The 14,950-nt window shown below is 43.9% G+C and overlaps 1 protein-coding gene across 2 annotated transcripts in view; it reads left to right on the plus strand.

Moving 5' to 3' along the window:
• The window catches only part of LOC147109531 (spectrin beta chain, non-erythrocytic 1-like), a 490,086-nt gene that overhangs the window by 274,504 nt on the left and 200,632 nt on the right, over positions 1–14,950 (plus strand). For both annotated transcript variants that reach the window (XM_086003569.1, XM_086003568.1), the window contains exons 9-12: positions 3,663–3,850; positions 4,742–4,859; positions 6,277–6,435; positions 9,931–10,233. In XM_086003569.1, coding sequence (XP_085859695.1) covers positions 3,663–3,850; positions 4,742–4,859; positions 6,277–6,435; positions 9,931–10,233 — 768 coding nt within the window. The remainder of the gene's footprint in view (positions 1–3,662; positions 3,851–4,741; positions 4,860–6,276; positions 6,436–9,930; positions 10,234–14,950) is intronic.

Here is a 14,950-nt window from a genome sequence, read left to right on the forward strand (position 1 = left end):
TAGCACGTCTGACGTTGACGTGATCTGTCAGTGACTTCCTCCATAATTGGGCTGCTGAGCCCACAGGGCGGGCTTAACAAGCTCAATCAGGGGAAAATCTCTCTGGTTGGTCAGGTGAGGATGGAGGTAGTACATTGACACGACAAGCAGCTGTCCCGCCTCCAACTCGCCTCCATTCACAAAATCCAGCCCAAAGGGTGGACCAATATCAGGTGCAGTCTAATCACAACTCATCACTGCCACCGGCTTTTCCCAGTATTTTTAGGGAAGGTTCATTGATACTGCAGTACCTCATTCTCAGCATTACAGGTTGTGCAGCTGCCTCAACAAGGAGAAGCACAACAAAGAGAAGGAACATGAGCACTGAAGCAGGTGTGCTCATGGCAGGTCCACCTTATTCGGGTGATCAGGGTGATTGAATGCTTCAACAAATGTTACATACCACCATCTGTTACCACAAGCTTCACACACTGCCCAAAGCACCACACCTACAGCACTCACCCACCAACAATCTGTACGTACCAACACTCACACCCACATCTCACGCCTTGCAAACAATGACATCTATTCAACTATGGCAGGCACAAGGGTCATTAGTTATCAGAATGAATGTGATATGTTTATGCATAAATTTATTACTGGCGTTTGCAATATTTTGCAATATTTTCCCATCTTAGACTGGGTATTATTTAATGAGAAAGGATTAATTAGTAATGCTGTTGTGCGAGGCCCCTTGGGGAGGAGCGATCATAATATGATAGAATTCTTCATTAAGATGGAGAGTGAAATAGTTGACTCAGAGACTAGGGTCCTGAATTTAAACAAAGGAAACTACGATGGTATGAGGCGCGAGTTGGCTAGGATGGATTGGGGAACGTTACTTAAAGGGTTGACGGTGGATAGGCAATGGCAAACATTTAAAGATCGCATGGATGAACTACAGAAGTTGTTCATACCTGTTTGGCATAAAAATAAAACAAAAAAGGTGACTCAACCGTGGCTAACAAGGGAAATTAGGGATAGCATATGATCCAAGGAGAGGACATATAAATTGGCCAGAAAAAGCAGCAAAACTGAGGATTGGGAGCAGTTTAGGATTCAGCAAAGGAGGACAAAGGGATTCATTAAGAGGGAGAAAATAGAATATGAGAGTAAGCTTGCAGGGAACAGAAAAACTGACTGTAAAATCTTCTATAGATATGTGAAGAGAAAAAGCTTGGTGAAGTCAAGCGTAGGTCCCTTGCAGTCAGAATCAGGGGAATTTATAATGGGGAACAAAGAAATGGCAGACCAATTAAATACATACTTTGGTTCTGTCTTCACAAAGGAGGACACAAATAAACTTCCAGAGATTTCGGGGAACATAGGGTCTAATGAGAGGGAGGAATTGAATGAAATCAGTATTTGTAGGGAAATGTTGTTAGGGAAATTGACGGGATTGAAGGCTGATAAATCCACAGGGCCTGATAATCTACATCCTAGGGTACTTAAGGAAGTGGCCCTAGAAATAGTAGATGCATTGCTGGTCATCTTCCAAAATTCTATAGACTCTGGAACAGTTCCCATGGATTGGAGGGTAGCTAATGTAAACCCACTATTTAAAAAAGGTGGTAGAGAGAAAACGGGGAATTATAGGCCGGTAAGCCTGACATCGGTAGTGGGGAAAATGCTAGAATCCTTTATAAAAGATGTAATAGCAGAGCACTTGGAAAACAGTGACAGGATCGGACAAAGTCAACATGGATTTACAAAAGATAAATCATGCTTGACTAATCTACTGGAATTTTTTGAGGATGTAACTGGTAGAATAGATAAGAGAGAACCAGTGGATGTGGTGAATTTGGACTTTCAGAAGACTTTTGATAAGGTCCCGCATAAGAGATTGGCATGCAAAGTTAAAGTACATGGGATTGGGGGTAAGGTACTGACTTCGATAGAGAACTGGTTGGCAGACAGGAAGCAAAAAGTTGGAATAAGCGGGTCTTTTTCCGAGTGGCAGGTAGTGACTAGTGGGGTACCGCAGGGTTCGGTGCTAGGACCCCAGCTATTCACACTATATATTAATGATCTAGACGAGGGAACTAAATGTAATATCTCCAAGTTTGCAGACGACACAAAGCTGGGTGGGTGTGTGTGCTGTGAGGAGGATGCAGAGAAACTCCAATATGATTTGAACAGGTTGGGTGATTGGGCAGATGCATGGCAGATGCAGTATAATGTGGATAAATGCGAGGTTATCCACTTTGGTGGCAAAAACAGGAAGACAGATTATTATCTGAACGGCAATAGATTGGGGAAAGGGGAAGTGCAACGAGACCTGGGTATCCTTGTGCACCAGTCGCTGAAGGTAAGCATGCAGGTGCAGCAGGCGGTTAAGAAGGCAAATGGTATGTTGGCCTTCATAGCGAGAGGATTCGAGTACAGGAGCAAGGATGTCTTGCTGCAGTTGTACAGGGCCTTGGTGAGACCACACCTTGAGTATTGTGTGCAGTTTTGGTCGCCTTATCTGCAGAAGGATGTTCTTTCCATGGAGGGAGTGCAGCGAAGATTCACCAGACTGATACCTGGGATAGCAGGAATGACGTACGAAGAGAGATTGAGTCGATTAGGCTTATATTCATTAGAGTTTAGAAGAATGAGAGGGGATGTCATTGAAACTTAGAAAATTCTAACAGGACTAGACAGACTAGATGCAGGAAGAATGTTCCCAATGGCGGGGGAGTCCAGAACCAGAGGTCACAGTCTAAGGATAAGGGGTAAGCCATTGAGGACTGAGATGAGAAGGAATTTCTTCACCCAGAGAGTGGTGAACCTGTGGAATTCTCTACCACAGAAGGCAGTTGAGGCCAACTTATTAAATATATTCAAGAAGGAGTTAGATATATTTCTTAATGCTAAAGGGATCAAGGGATATGAGGAGAAAGCAGTGACAGGGTACTGAATTTGGATGATCAGCCATGATCTCATTAAATGGCGCAACAGGCTCAAGGGGCCGAAAGGCCTACTCCTGCTCCTATCTTCTATGTTTCTATGTTTGCGGTCACTCTCATTTCACCTTTGTGCTCAGGAGCACACTGTGATATGCCATGACACACGGATGGTATGATGGGCATGTGGTGAGCATAAAGGGATCTAGGGTTTAAGACCATGTTCCATAGGTCCAACTAGTTGGCTCCGAACAACTCTGTTCAAGCAAACTATGGGAAAGAGCAAGTTCCTTTGCAACATTGTGGGATTTCGAAAATTTTACTTCTTCCCTCTACCCCCACCCTCCCCATCCCCCCACAAGGTCACAACTGTGCTAATGCAGGACATGTGTAGGTGTGATTTTTTGCATGGACAGAGATAGAGGAATTCTTTCACTTATGATTAGCTTTGCTTCAGGAAAATCCTGTGTTATTAGGATTACATACCCCACTTGCTCTGGGCTCACAGCTTGTGAAGTCTGTGATTTTTTTTTGTACACCATTGCTCACTCTTGTTTATCTCGTGTCCTTATTTTGAAAATCTGGCATTTTCCATGATTAAGAAAGAGTAAGTCGAATTGGTATCTCATCAATCAGTCATATAACAGCATGTTTTGTTTATTTTGATTAACTTGAAACTATTCCAGCAGCTCAGAATGATATCCTACAGTGAACTATATCTTTATCTTTACCCAGGTGTTGGACAATGCAATTGAAACGCAGAAAATGGTCGACAAATATGAACAACTGGCATCTGACTTGCTAACCTGGATCGAGCAAACAATCATTGTCCTCAACAGTCGGAAGTTTGCCAACTCATTGACTGGAGTGCAGCAACAACTGCAGGCCTTCAACACATACCGCACAGTGGAAAAACCTTCCAAGTAAGTTGCAGAAGTTACTTTGCCTCTCATCATCCGCCTTAGTGTTCTCCAGCTGCACTCAGCTTGATTACCCTTGCCAGCAAGAACAGCTGGCATGTGATAGCTGATCATTCGTTTTGCCTGCCACCTCATAGCTTTCCTCACATCCTCATTTGGGACTTCCAGCCAGCCATTAAATCTTCCACAGTTTTGAGAGAGCTAGTCAAAAACGCCCTCCAACACCAACTATAGCCCTTCAGCTATGCCCTCCAACACCAGCTATAGCCCTTTAGGCAGTTTGCACTCGCCTCCAGCGAGCCTTCCGGCACTCTGTGCAATGCTAATCTCAGTCATGCAGACAACTTGAAAATCAGCATAGAGCCTACCCATCAGTGCAGTGCTGTAAGGTCAGAATCAGTATACGATCAGGTAAAGATCATTAACCAGTTGATGCAAAACATTTTTGCTTAAGATTCCAGCACTATTTGGTAAGCCAATGCATCAGTCGCTGTGTGAAATGTACTATCTATTTTCAAACAGCGCTTTTTCTTGTGCACTGTTGAAAGGCAAGTGCATTCTGTGGAAGACCCAAGATTTAAATCATGAAAGCCTCCACTGCATAAAGCTTGAAATACTGAATGATTTTGGTGCCTAAAAATAGACTTTAACAGTAACAGAACTTAACCAGCAGAGCTGCACGGCATTGCTTTGGCATCTGTCTGAGACGACGAATGAAATGCCTTTCCATATTGTTATGGCTCCCTTCTCTGCGATACTTATAATGTTAAACTTTCAGCACACAACACCATTTTCAAGATTGTCGCATCATTGATGTTGATTTTTGGCTTGGTTTGGTACAAAGGTTTCTTTTGAATTACAACAAAAATAACTGAAACTGCCATCCTCCAACAGGTTCCAGGAGAAGGGGAATCTCGAGGTGCTGCTGTTCTCCATCCAGAGCAGGATGAGAGCCAACAATCAGAAAGTATATACGCCGCACGAGGGCAAGCTCATTTCAGACATCAACAGGGTAGGAGCTTTATTCACCTGTTATTTCCATCAATCAGTTTGAGAGTACAGATAAATCCACGTGTGTTTAACTGTGTTGGTTTAACTGTTGGTTGAATTTATCCCCTGTGCTGTTCTTCTGGGAAAGATGTCATTGCCAATTAAGGAGGCTTTCTGATAACGCACATGGTTGCTGTACTGGAGAGCTGCTGATGCTTGGTATTCATTTAAACAAACATTCAGGGAGATTTATAGATATCAAGAGCATATTAGTGCTCCTTTCTATCTGTAGTTCGCAGATAAATTATAATTTTCTTAACTTTTCAATAGTCAACAAAACTTTATATATTTTTCCCCGATTTTCTTTGCTTTTCTCCTTTCCTCTCCTGCAGAACAAAAGAATTTGCATTTATATGGTATGCTTGCAGGTGTCTCAAAGTGCATCAGATGCAGTGAATTACTGTTGGGTGCAGTCACCTGTGCTATGTAGGCAAAGGTGGTTATTGATGCTGCGTATCATCCACTGACAGCCCTCTGATACCAGCCTAGGTGACCGTTTACATACAGGAGGTTAAACAGTCTTCATTAGTAGGTTTTCTGAACAGCTTTGCAGCAAAGCGCAATCTAGTAAAGTATTTACTGACACGTCGCCGGATAGTGATCAGGAGCGGGAACTTGGCTGACTTTTTAGCCCCTCTCCCAAGTCCTATGGACACTGAAGGCCCACGTTACTTCTCCGACAGAAATCATGAAATCAGCAGAGACGAGGGATCAAACTCGAGTACTTCTAGGTGTGTTTGGTACTGTTTTACAACACATGGCACATTTACAAGATGTTCACTGAGCCCCTGGTTTTATTTTATGTTTGCGAAGACCAAATAAATTGAAAATGTAGTTAAATAAAAATTAGGATTCAATCACAATCCTAAAACGTTCTTCATATACTGATTATGTAAAAATATTTTTTGGAACACTTCTCCCTCAGTGTTAATTTTTGTACATTTTGCACTTTATTGGTGAAGTTTATTTCATGATCTCATAGGGTCATGCACTGCCTTCAGCTGAGAAGACAAAGTAGATGACCAGCTTGCAAGACTCCGCTGAAACAGCTTGTAAAATTGCCTGGTCACTTTTGGAGTCTCCCCACAACAGCACGGCTGAGATAATGAACTCCGGGGCATGGGATTAAACCAATAATTCCCCCACTGATCTGGCTCCAAGGATTACTTTAGCAACATAACACACTGCAACATTTTTTCTATTCTTTGTGAAACTAGTAAGTGAGGGCAATGCCATCCAAATAGAACAATAACTTCAACCCACGGAATAAAATCAGTGCCGTATAAATGAAGCAAAAATCTTGACACAGTACATCTTTTTTTTAAAATCACCTCATCGTCTCATTATTTGTGGCATTTGTATCTGGCAATTCTGAATAGGGCTGGGAGCGGCTGGAGAAAGCAGAGCACGAACGTGAGCTAGCCCTTAGAAATGAACTGATCAGACAGGAGAAACTGGAGCAGCTGGCTCGCCGTTTTGACCGCAAGGCACTTATGAGGGAGACGTGGTTGTGTGAGAATCAGCGGCTTGTCTCGCAGGTAAAGAAATGTTCCATTTTATTATAGAAAACACATGCACAAACAGCAGTTACTGGGGTAGGGTAGCATTATCACTAAAGTACAAAAAGGCCTTTTCAACTTTCAGATTGCACAAATCATAGATTCCATATAGCTGTGGAAATTTTAATGTCTGATAAAACAAAATTTGAAACATGCTCTGGGAGTTAACTGAGAAATGTAATGTTAAAAAAAAATTTATACACAGAACTATATAGCTGCAGGCACACTTTATATAGCTCTGTTTATTACTTTCTCCAAAATTTCAAATCTATACTTCTTCTTGGGCCTCACACCATATGTAGCAGGCAAGCAATCTGTTTACAAGCCTCTGCCAATGCTGTGTATAACCAGGGAAAGCCTGGGATGCTTCTCCTTCTGGATTCACTTCCTTCTTTACGTGAAAGCACCTGGTCTCCAAACAGCATTGCTTGTGACTTTAAGATGGTTTGATGACATTAATGCCTGCCTTCCCCACTATATAGCTCACTGTATGGGAAATCAATGTTGAACCCAGCTTGTTGCATCCACCGTAATTAATGTTGTTTTTCACATTTTGACACACAAATGTTACTCTCAACTTTAAAAGGGGGGTGTAGAAGTTGTAAAATGCTGCATAGTTACCGATAGATAGACAAGTGACACATTAGAAACCTGCATTTGCACCATCTCCAATACTTTTCATGTAAAATTAAAGTGCTTGAGTAGCAAATTGTAAACATATATGTGTAAAAATGTCCATAATTTGTCACGTGATGTTGCACACTCAACATGCCTTGCCTTGACTATGGAGCAGCTATATTGTTATACTTACCGTAGCTAATTGTATGAAACCAAAACCACTGCTGGTTTATATTCTGAGTGCAGATAAATATAACATTTTCTAAGGGGAATTTAGGGTCAGTTATTTGAAGGAACTGTATTATCAATGTCTTCTATTTTATTTTCTAATCATTTTCCGAAACCAAACAGTCTTGTCTTGCCTTCCTCTTACCATGTGTTCGTGACTGCTGAAATGACAGATACGATGGTGAGCGTGCTACTTTGGAAATGGGATCAGTATGCAGATGAGCCGAAATGTGCAACTGTGGTCACTTCAGCCTGTTGTCATGTGACAAATTGGGAGTGTAGCAGGAATCCATTGCAATTAGTGGTTTTATCACCAGAAGTTAAAAATTAAGCTGTAAAGCCCTTTTAAATGTTCAGTGAACGACATTATCGCCAGTTTAAAATCCTACCCATATTACTATAATTCAAAGGTGGCAAGAAAAGTTTTTGAAAGGATATGCAGGGAAACCACTGACACTGTATGGAGTTTATCAGCAATATTAAGCATGAACGTGTAATCAATAATTTGTTGCATTAGCTTAGATATATGTTAATAGTGAATGTCTTCAATATTGAAGTCTGTTTTGATACAATTATTCAAAGTCTGTCATATTATCTTGTCTTTAACTCTTTGCCCTCACCCAGAGTTTTTTCACTAAAAAATATTGTTTTGTGTAGCAGCAATTCAGGATGGTGAAGGCAAAGTATTAATAAAGTTCTTTGTCAGTTTTACTTGAGCAGTGCTTTGCTTTACATCAGTAGATAGTTTATTAGAATCCACCAATCTGGCTGGCCCTACAGTCACACATTCCTTACGCAAGTCCTATATTCTAAGATAAAGGACTGGATCTTGATGGAGCGGGGCATCTCGCGGTGTACACCATTAGCTAGATTTTTTTCCTGCACCCTTCAGTTCAATATATTTTTGCACTGTAACTTGCTGGAAGTGCGAGCTGATAAGGGTAGGGCGAGCGTAACGGGCCATCTGGGACCTTAGTGAATGAAGGACTAGACAGACTGGATGCTGGAAGGATGTTCCCGATGGTCGGGGAGTCCAGAATCAGGGGTCACAGTCTAAGGATAAGGGGTAAGCCATTTAGGACAGAGATGAGGAGGAATTTTTTCACCCAGAGAGTGGTGAACCTGTGGAATTCTCTACCAAAGAAGGCAGTGGAGGCCAATTCATTAAATGTATTCAAGAAGGAGTTGGATATATTTCTTAAGGTTAAAGGGATCAAGGGATATGGAGAGAAGGCAGGAACAGGGTACTGAATTTGGATGATCAGCCATGATCTTATTGAATGGCGGAGCAGGCTCGAGGGGCCGAATGGCCTACTCCTGCTCCTATCTTCTATGTTTCTATGATGGAACCAACAGTGTATCGATTTAAGGATTGAGAAGGAAACAGGAATGACGTAGAAGGAAGGTGAATTAGAGTCAAATCAGCAAGAGAAAGAGAGGGAAAGAAAGATTGCATTAAGAGAGAGCAAAAAAGAGAAAGGAAAAGCAAGAAACAATTTGAAATTTAAAATTTGATATTTTTAAAATCTCTAACAACAATTGACTACAGGCAGGAATGAGATAGTGCCATTTAAATTGTTCACTTTCTGGTTGATTTGCATTGCATTAGCAATTATCACGTCGTTAAAAAGATACATGCGCGATAAAGTTCCAGCCCTAACTTTCTGCGCCAAGCTTAATGGGCAATTAATGTGCAGATCCAGCAAGTTCTTAAAAATAATGGGGAGGTTGAGGGTGAGATGCCATTTGTGCAAAGTAGTGGTGCAGCGGCATAAATCGACCAGCAAGTTCTGGAGATTCACAGCATTTCTCTTAACCCCCTGAACTTGCTGGCTGATTTGGGCATTAATAATGGTGTGCATCGTTAAATTACCATTATTTTTCCAGCAAGATCCGGCCCATTGTGTTTTTAAAACACTTTAAAAAGTTATTGCACTACAGGAACTATTTCAGATTCCAAATGCCACTGCACAATTTCTAATGCAACTATCTACTTGTGGTTATATTGTCTGGATACACGGGCTCTATTCTGGACCTTGGGATTTGGAGCTGATGATGACATTTAGGTGTTGAATCATGCATTGATCAGTTCTCCTTCCTCTTCCCACCACAGAATCTGTTCATTCAGACCCTATAGCCAGGATAAAGGTGCTTAGTGTTTATTTTTGTTGCACTGCATTGGATGAGTCTGCTAAATGCATATATTTGATAATTCAGGTCTGGAAACAATATGTGTATTCAAGAAGTAGTGTAACATTATAGAGCAATGTTTTGTTGTGGTCTACATTGTGTTTAGTTTTCATGCTGAATTCTTTTCTGATCCATTTACTACTTCCAATGGCTGTCTCAATGTGCTGGTGTTTCTTGCTTCTGACACAGTGCTCTTGCATGTTACCGTAAAATGAGAACCAAAAGTGATGTATGGATGCTTCAGAATTTTGTCATTCTACTATAGCGCCAAGCATGTTTTCAATACATTGACATCCAAGCATCTTTTTTCTTTGGCCTGAAAAGTGGCAAAGTTGATGTACGTGTCTGCCGTTTCTTGTAGGATTCAGTCACAGGAATGTGACTTGTCACTGAGCAATTCCAGTCTCTTATTGTTTCATTTATACAATTTGTCCACAGGATAACTTTGGCTATGACCTGCCTGCTGTGGAAGCAGCTATGAAGAAGCATGAGGCAATTGAGGCAGACATCGCTGCTTATGAGGAACGTGTGCAGACCCTTGTGGATGTGTCACAGGAACTGGAGACTGAGAATTACCATGATGTTAAACGTATTAATGCCAGAAAGGAAAACATCATGCGACTGTGGGAGTATCTGTTGGAGCTCCTTAATGCTCGGCGAGCAAGGCTGGAAATGAACTTGGCCCTTCAGAAGATTTTCCAGGAGATGCTTCACATCATTGATTGGATGGATGAAATGAAAGTATGCGTTAAGATAAGAATTTTTATGTATATATAATGTGTGCACGTGTGTGTGTTGGTGTTCTTTTACTGGTGGGACAAAGGCAGTGAGCGAGGGTGTAACATTTGCAATTCTCCAGTCCTCTGGCACCACCCCCGTATCCAAGGAAGATTGCAAGATTTTGGCCAGTACCTCTGCGATTTCCACCTTTGTTCAAGACAGAGATCGATAGATTTTTGAATATTAAGGGAAGCAAGGGATATGGGGATAGTGCAGGAAAGTGGAGATAAGGTAGAAGATCAGCCATGATCTTATTGAATGGCAGAGCAGGCTTGAAGGGCCAAATGGCCTATTCCTGCTCATATTTCTTATGTTCCTATGTTCTTTACATCCCTCAGCATCCGAGGATGCATCCCATCCGGTTCTAGTGACTTACCTACTTTAAGTACAGACAGCCTTTCTAGTACCTCCTCTTTACCAATTTTTATCCCATCCTGTATCTCAGCTATCTCCTCTTTCACCATGACTTTGGCAGCATCCTCTTCCTTGGTAAAGACAGATGCAAAGTACTCATCTAGTACCTCAGCCATGCCCTCTGCCTCCATGTGTAGGCCTCCATTTCGGTCCCTATTCGGCCCCACTCTTCCTCTTACTACCCGTTAACTATTTATATGCCTATAGAATTCTTTTGGATTCCCTTTTATGTTAGCTGCCAATCTATTCTCATAATCTCTCTTTGCCCCTCTTATTTCCTTTTTCACTTGCCCTCTGCACTTTTTATATTCAGCCTGGTTCTCACTTGTATTCTCAACCTGACATCTGTCATATGCCCCCCTTTTTCTGTTTCATCTTACTCTCTGGGCTGGATTTTGCCAATGGGGAGCTTTTGGAGGCGGGACTCCCACTTGTTGGGTTTTAGTCCCGCCTCCATCAACCTCTCGCCAAACCACGCTATTTTCCCTTGATTGACCTTGTTAAGCCTGCCCAGCAGGCTTAGCAGGCCAATTAAGGGGAAGCTGGTTACAGAGAACATCAGTGTATGACGTTTCATCTGTCAAAAATTTTTGGCAGATGAATTGTCATCGTTTGACAGCTCTGTGAAGCTGTCAAACACTGACATTCTCTGTGGTTTGATGAGTTCTTGAATTCAAGATTCATCAAACCTCTTTCTTTAGCAGAAATTAGATGGTTGTTGCACTGGAGAATGCAGCAGCCATCTGTCATCTCTGCCGCGGAGATGCGAGACTCTCCGCATCCCCAACGATTGAAGCCTGCAGGAAGAAACAAAGGTAAATAAACTTTTTCTAACACTTTCCACTTACTTCACATACTCACCTCTCCATACTTGCACCCATCACTTACCTTCACAGCGCACTTTTGCACCTCTCCGACCCCCCGCAGACCCACTGCTCGCCTCAGTGACCCTGGCGGGGTTCATAGCCTTCTGGAAGCCCACACTTGTGTGGATAAAATGGGGATAATCCTCTTATCTGCCTGTTAACTATCTGTTAACAGGCAGTTAAGTGGCTGTAATCCCCTTCCCGCCTCCAGGAGACAGGACCCGGCGCGGGTCGGCTACCCGCCTCCTGGGAAGATGGCATGGAGGCGGATTGGGGGCAGGATGGGCACCCACCCCCAGATTCTGCCATTTTCCCAGCAGTCCCGCCTCCAAATCCACCTCCCCAGGGCTGGCAAGATCGTGCTTTCTGTCTCTTTCGTCATCCAGGGAGCTCTGGCTTTGGTTACCCTACCTTTCCCCCACGTGGGAATGTACCTCGACTGTACCTGAACCATCTCATCTTTAAAGGCAGCTGATTACAGTTTTGCCTGCCAATCTTTGATTCCAATTTACCCGGGCCATATCCATTCTCAACCCACTGAAATTGACCCTCTTCCAATTAAGTAGTTTTACTCTGGATTGCTCCCTGTCCTGTTCCATAGCTAATCTAAACCTTATGATACTATGATCACTGTTCCCTAAATGTTCCCCTATTGACACTTTCTCTACTTGACCCACATCATTTCCCAGAACCAGATCCAGCAATGCCTCCTTCCTCGTTGGGCCGGAAACATACTGATCAAAAAAGTTCTCCTGAACACACTTCAGATATTCTTTACCCTCTCTGCCCTTTACACTCTTACTATCCCAGTCTATATTAGGATAGTTGAAATCCCCCACTCTATAGTTCTGCAAATTTGCTCCTCTATATCCTTCCCACTAGTTGCTGGTCTATAGAATACACCTAGTAGTGTAATGGCACCTCTATTATTTCTCAACTCTAACCAAATAGATTCTGTCCTTGACCCTTCCAGAACATCCTCTCCAGCACTGTAATATTCTCCTTAATCAATACTGCCACTCTACCTCCATTCTTTCCTTCCCTATCTTTCCTGAACACCTGATATCCAGGAATATTTAATACCCAATCCTGCCCTTTTTTGAACCAGATTTCCATTATCGCCACAACATCATATCTCCATGTGTCTATTTGCGCCTGCAGCTCACCAACCTTATTTACCATGCTTCATGCGTCTACACACATGCACTGTAAACCCATCTTAGACCTTCTTGTATTCTCTCTTAATCTGACCCCACCTAGTACCTTACTATTTCTTACTCGAGTGCTATCTTTCTCTCCCCATCCTTTGTGCACTGTGTTTCTCCTTTCTAATGCTACGTCCTGGTGCCCATCCCCCTGCCAAATTAGTTTAAACCCTCCCCAACAGCACTAGCAAATCCTGCAGTTCCCCCCCACCCCCCCAGCGAGGACATTGGTCCCGGCTCTGTTGAGGTGCAACCCGTCCGGCCTGTACAGGTCCCACCTCCCCCAGAACCAGTCTCAATGTCCCAGGAATCTAAAGCCCTCCCTCCTGCACCATCTCTCCAGCCACGCATTCATCTGCTCTATCCTCCTATTTCTATACTCACTAGTTCGTGGCACCAGGAGTAATCCAGAGATACCTTTTCAGGTCCTGCTTTTTAATCTCTTTCCTAGCTCCCTAAAGTCTGCCTGCAGGACCTCATCCCTCTTTCTACCTATGCTGTTGATACCGATATGGACCACGACCTCAGGCTGTTCACCCTCCCCCCTCAGAATGTTCCGCAGCCGCTCAATGACATCCTTGACCCTGGCACCAGGGAGGTAACATACCATCCTGGAATTGCGTCTGCGGCCGCAGAAGCGCCTGTCTGTTCCCCTAACTATCGAATCTCCTTTCACTATTGCTTTCCTGATCTTCCTCCTCCCTTCACCCCCCACCCCTGTACAGCTGAGCCACTTGTGGTGCTGTGGACTTGTCTCTGGCTGTACTCCCCAGAGAAACCATCCCCCTCACCAGCATTCAGTCCTGAATATTGAGATGCACTCAGGGGACTACCTGCATGATCCTCCTTGTCTGTCTGACGGTCACCCATCCCCTCTCTGCCTGCACACCCTTACGCTGCGGGGTGACCACTTCCTAAAACGTGCTATCCACGTAGCTCTCAGCCTCACGGATGCACTGCACTGACACCAGCTGCTGCTCAAGCTCCGAAACCTCTTCTCCAGTCGATGACACTTCCTGCACATGTAGTTGTCCAGGACACAGGAAGCGTCTTGGAGTTCCCACATGACACAAGGGGAGAAAAATTTGGTTGCTTTGCGCCTCCCGTTAGTTCCCTAAGAGGGCGCTAATGGGTCGTAAAGCAACTAGCGCCCGGGCGCGGCAATGTTTGCGTCGCTCGTGAAATTGACCAGACATTTTGCGGTGGCACTAAACACTACCGCCACGATCTCCTGTGCCCGCAGATTGTGACGTCAGTCGAGCGTGCAATGCCCCGGACCGGATATTGAGTGGTGCCCTCTGCCTTTCTGCCTGCCGCTAGCAACAACAGGTTGAGGGGAATGTTTTGCAGTCGGGAAGGGACTGGGGGAGCGCTATTTAAAGGCGACCGCTTCCTGCCTTTTTTTGTCACTGACATTTTTACACCACGCATTCTGAGAGAGAGAGAGACTTCTGGAGAGATTCAATGCTGTGTGAAGGAGTTTTGGGTACTGAGCAGCACTTTGCAGGTTCATTTTGATTTGACATTCTTTGCATCAATTTAGAAGAGACTATGGGGGCTGCACTCTGAGCTCTTTCCCTGGGTCTCTCCATTGTTCTTTCCAGCAGATTTGATGTACAGGTCTCTCCAGGCCGAGATTCAAGGCTGCAATGAGCAGGGTGTGGATGGAGAGCAAGATCAACCCTCCCTTTTAAGAACTGGCCGACGCCAGTGTGCCTGTGTTGCATTGCTGACTGACACCACATGAGCTTCGCCAGCGCGCTGAGGTAGCGCCTCGCTCCTTGGCGTTAGCGCCTTAAGAGAGGTGTGTAGCACCTGATTTAGCGCTCCAATCACCTCCAGGGCCGATAGAAGCCAAGTTTGCAGTCGGGGACGATAATTAATGCCAGGCGCTAATCTTTGCGCCCGGCCGATAATTGCGCCCCAAACGGGGCAATACCGAATTTCACAAGATGTGCATTCCACGGGACTGTGGTGCCCTGCCATGCCGCTACTTAATAGACTATTAAGTAACTTAACAGAAATAAACTTAAGACTTAAAAATCACTAGCTACTCACCAATCAGCTCCTTCCCTTATGCTGACGTCACTTACCTCACTCCCTGACGCTCATGCTCCCTCCGGGCTCTGAGCTCTTGGGCCTACCTTTAGCTGCGGCCGCTCCTCTCTCTCTCCCACAGGTCTGCTCTCGTGT

Source organism: Somniosus microcephalus, chromosome 12 (genome assembly GCF_052327205.1).
Source record: "Somniosus microcephalus isolate GS21.2 chromosome 12, FLI_Smic_1.0, whole genome shotgun sequence".
Lineage (NCBI taxonomy): Eukaryota > Metazoa > Chordata > Chondrichthyes > Squaliformes > Somniosidae > Somniosus > Somniosus microcephalus.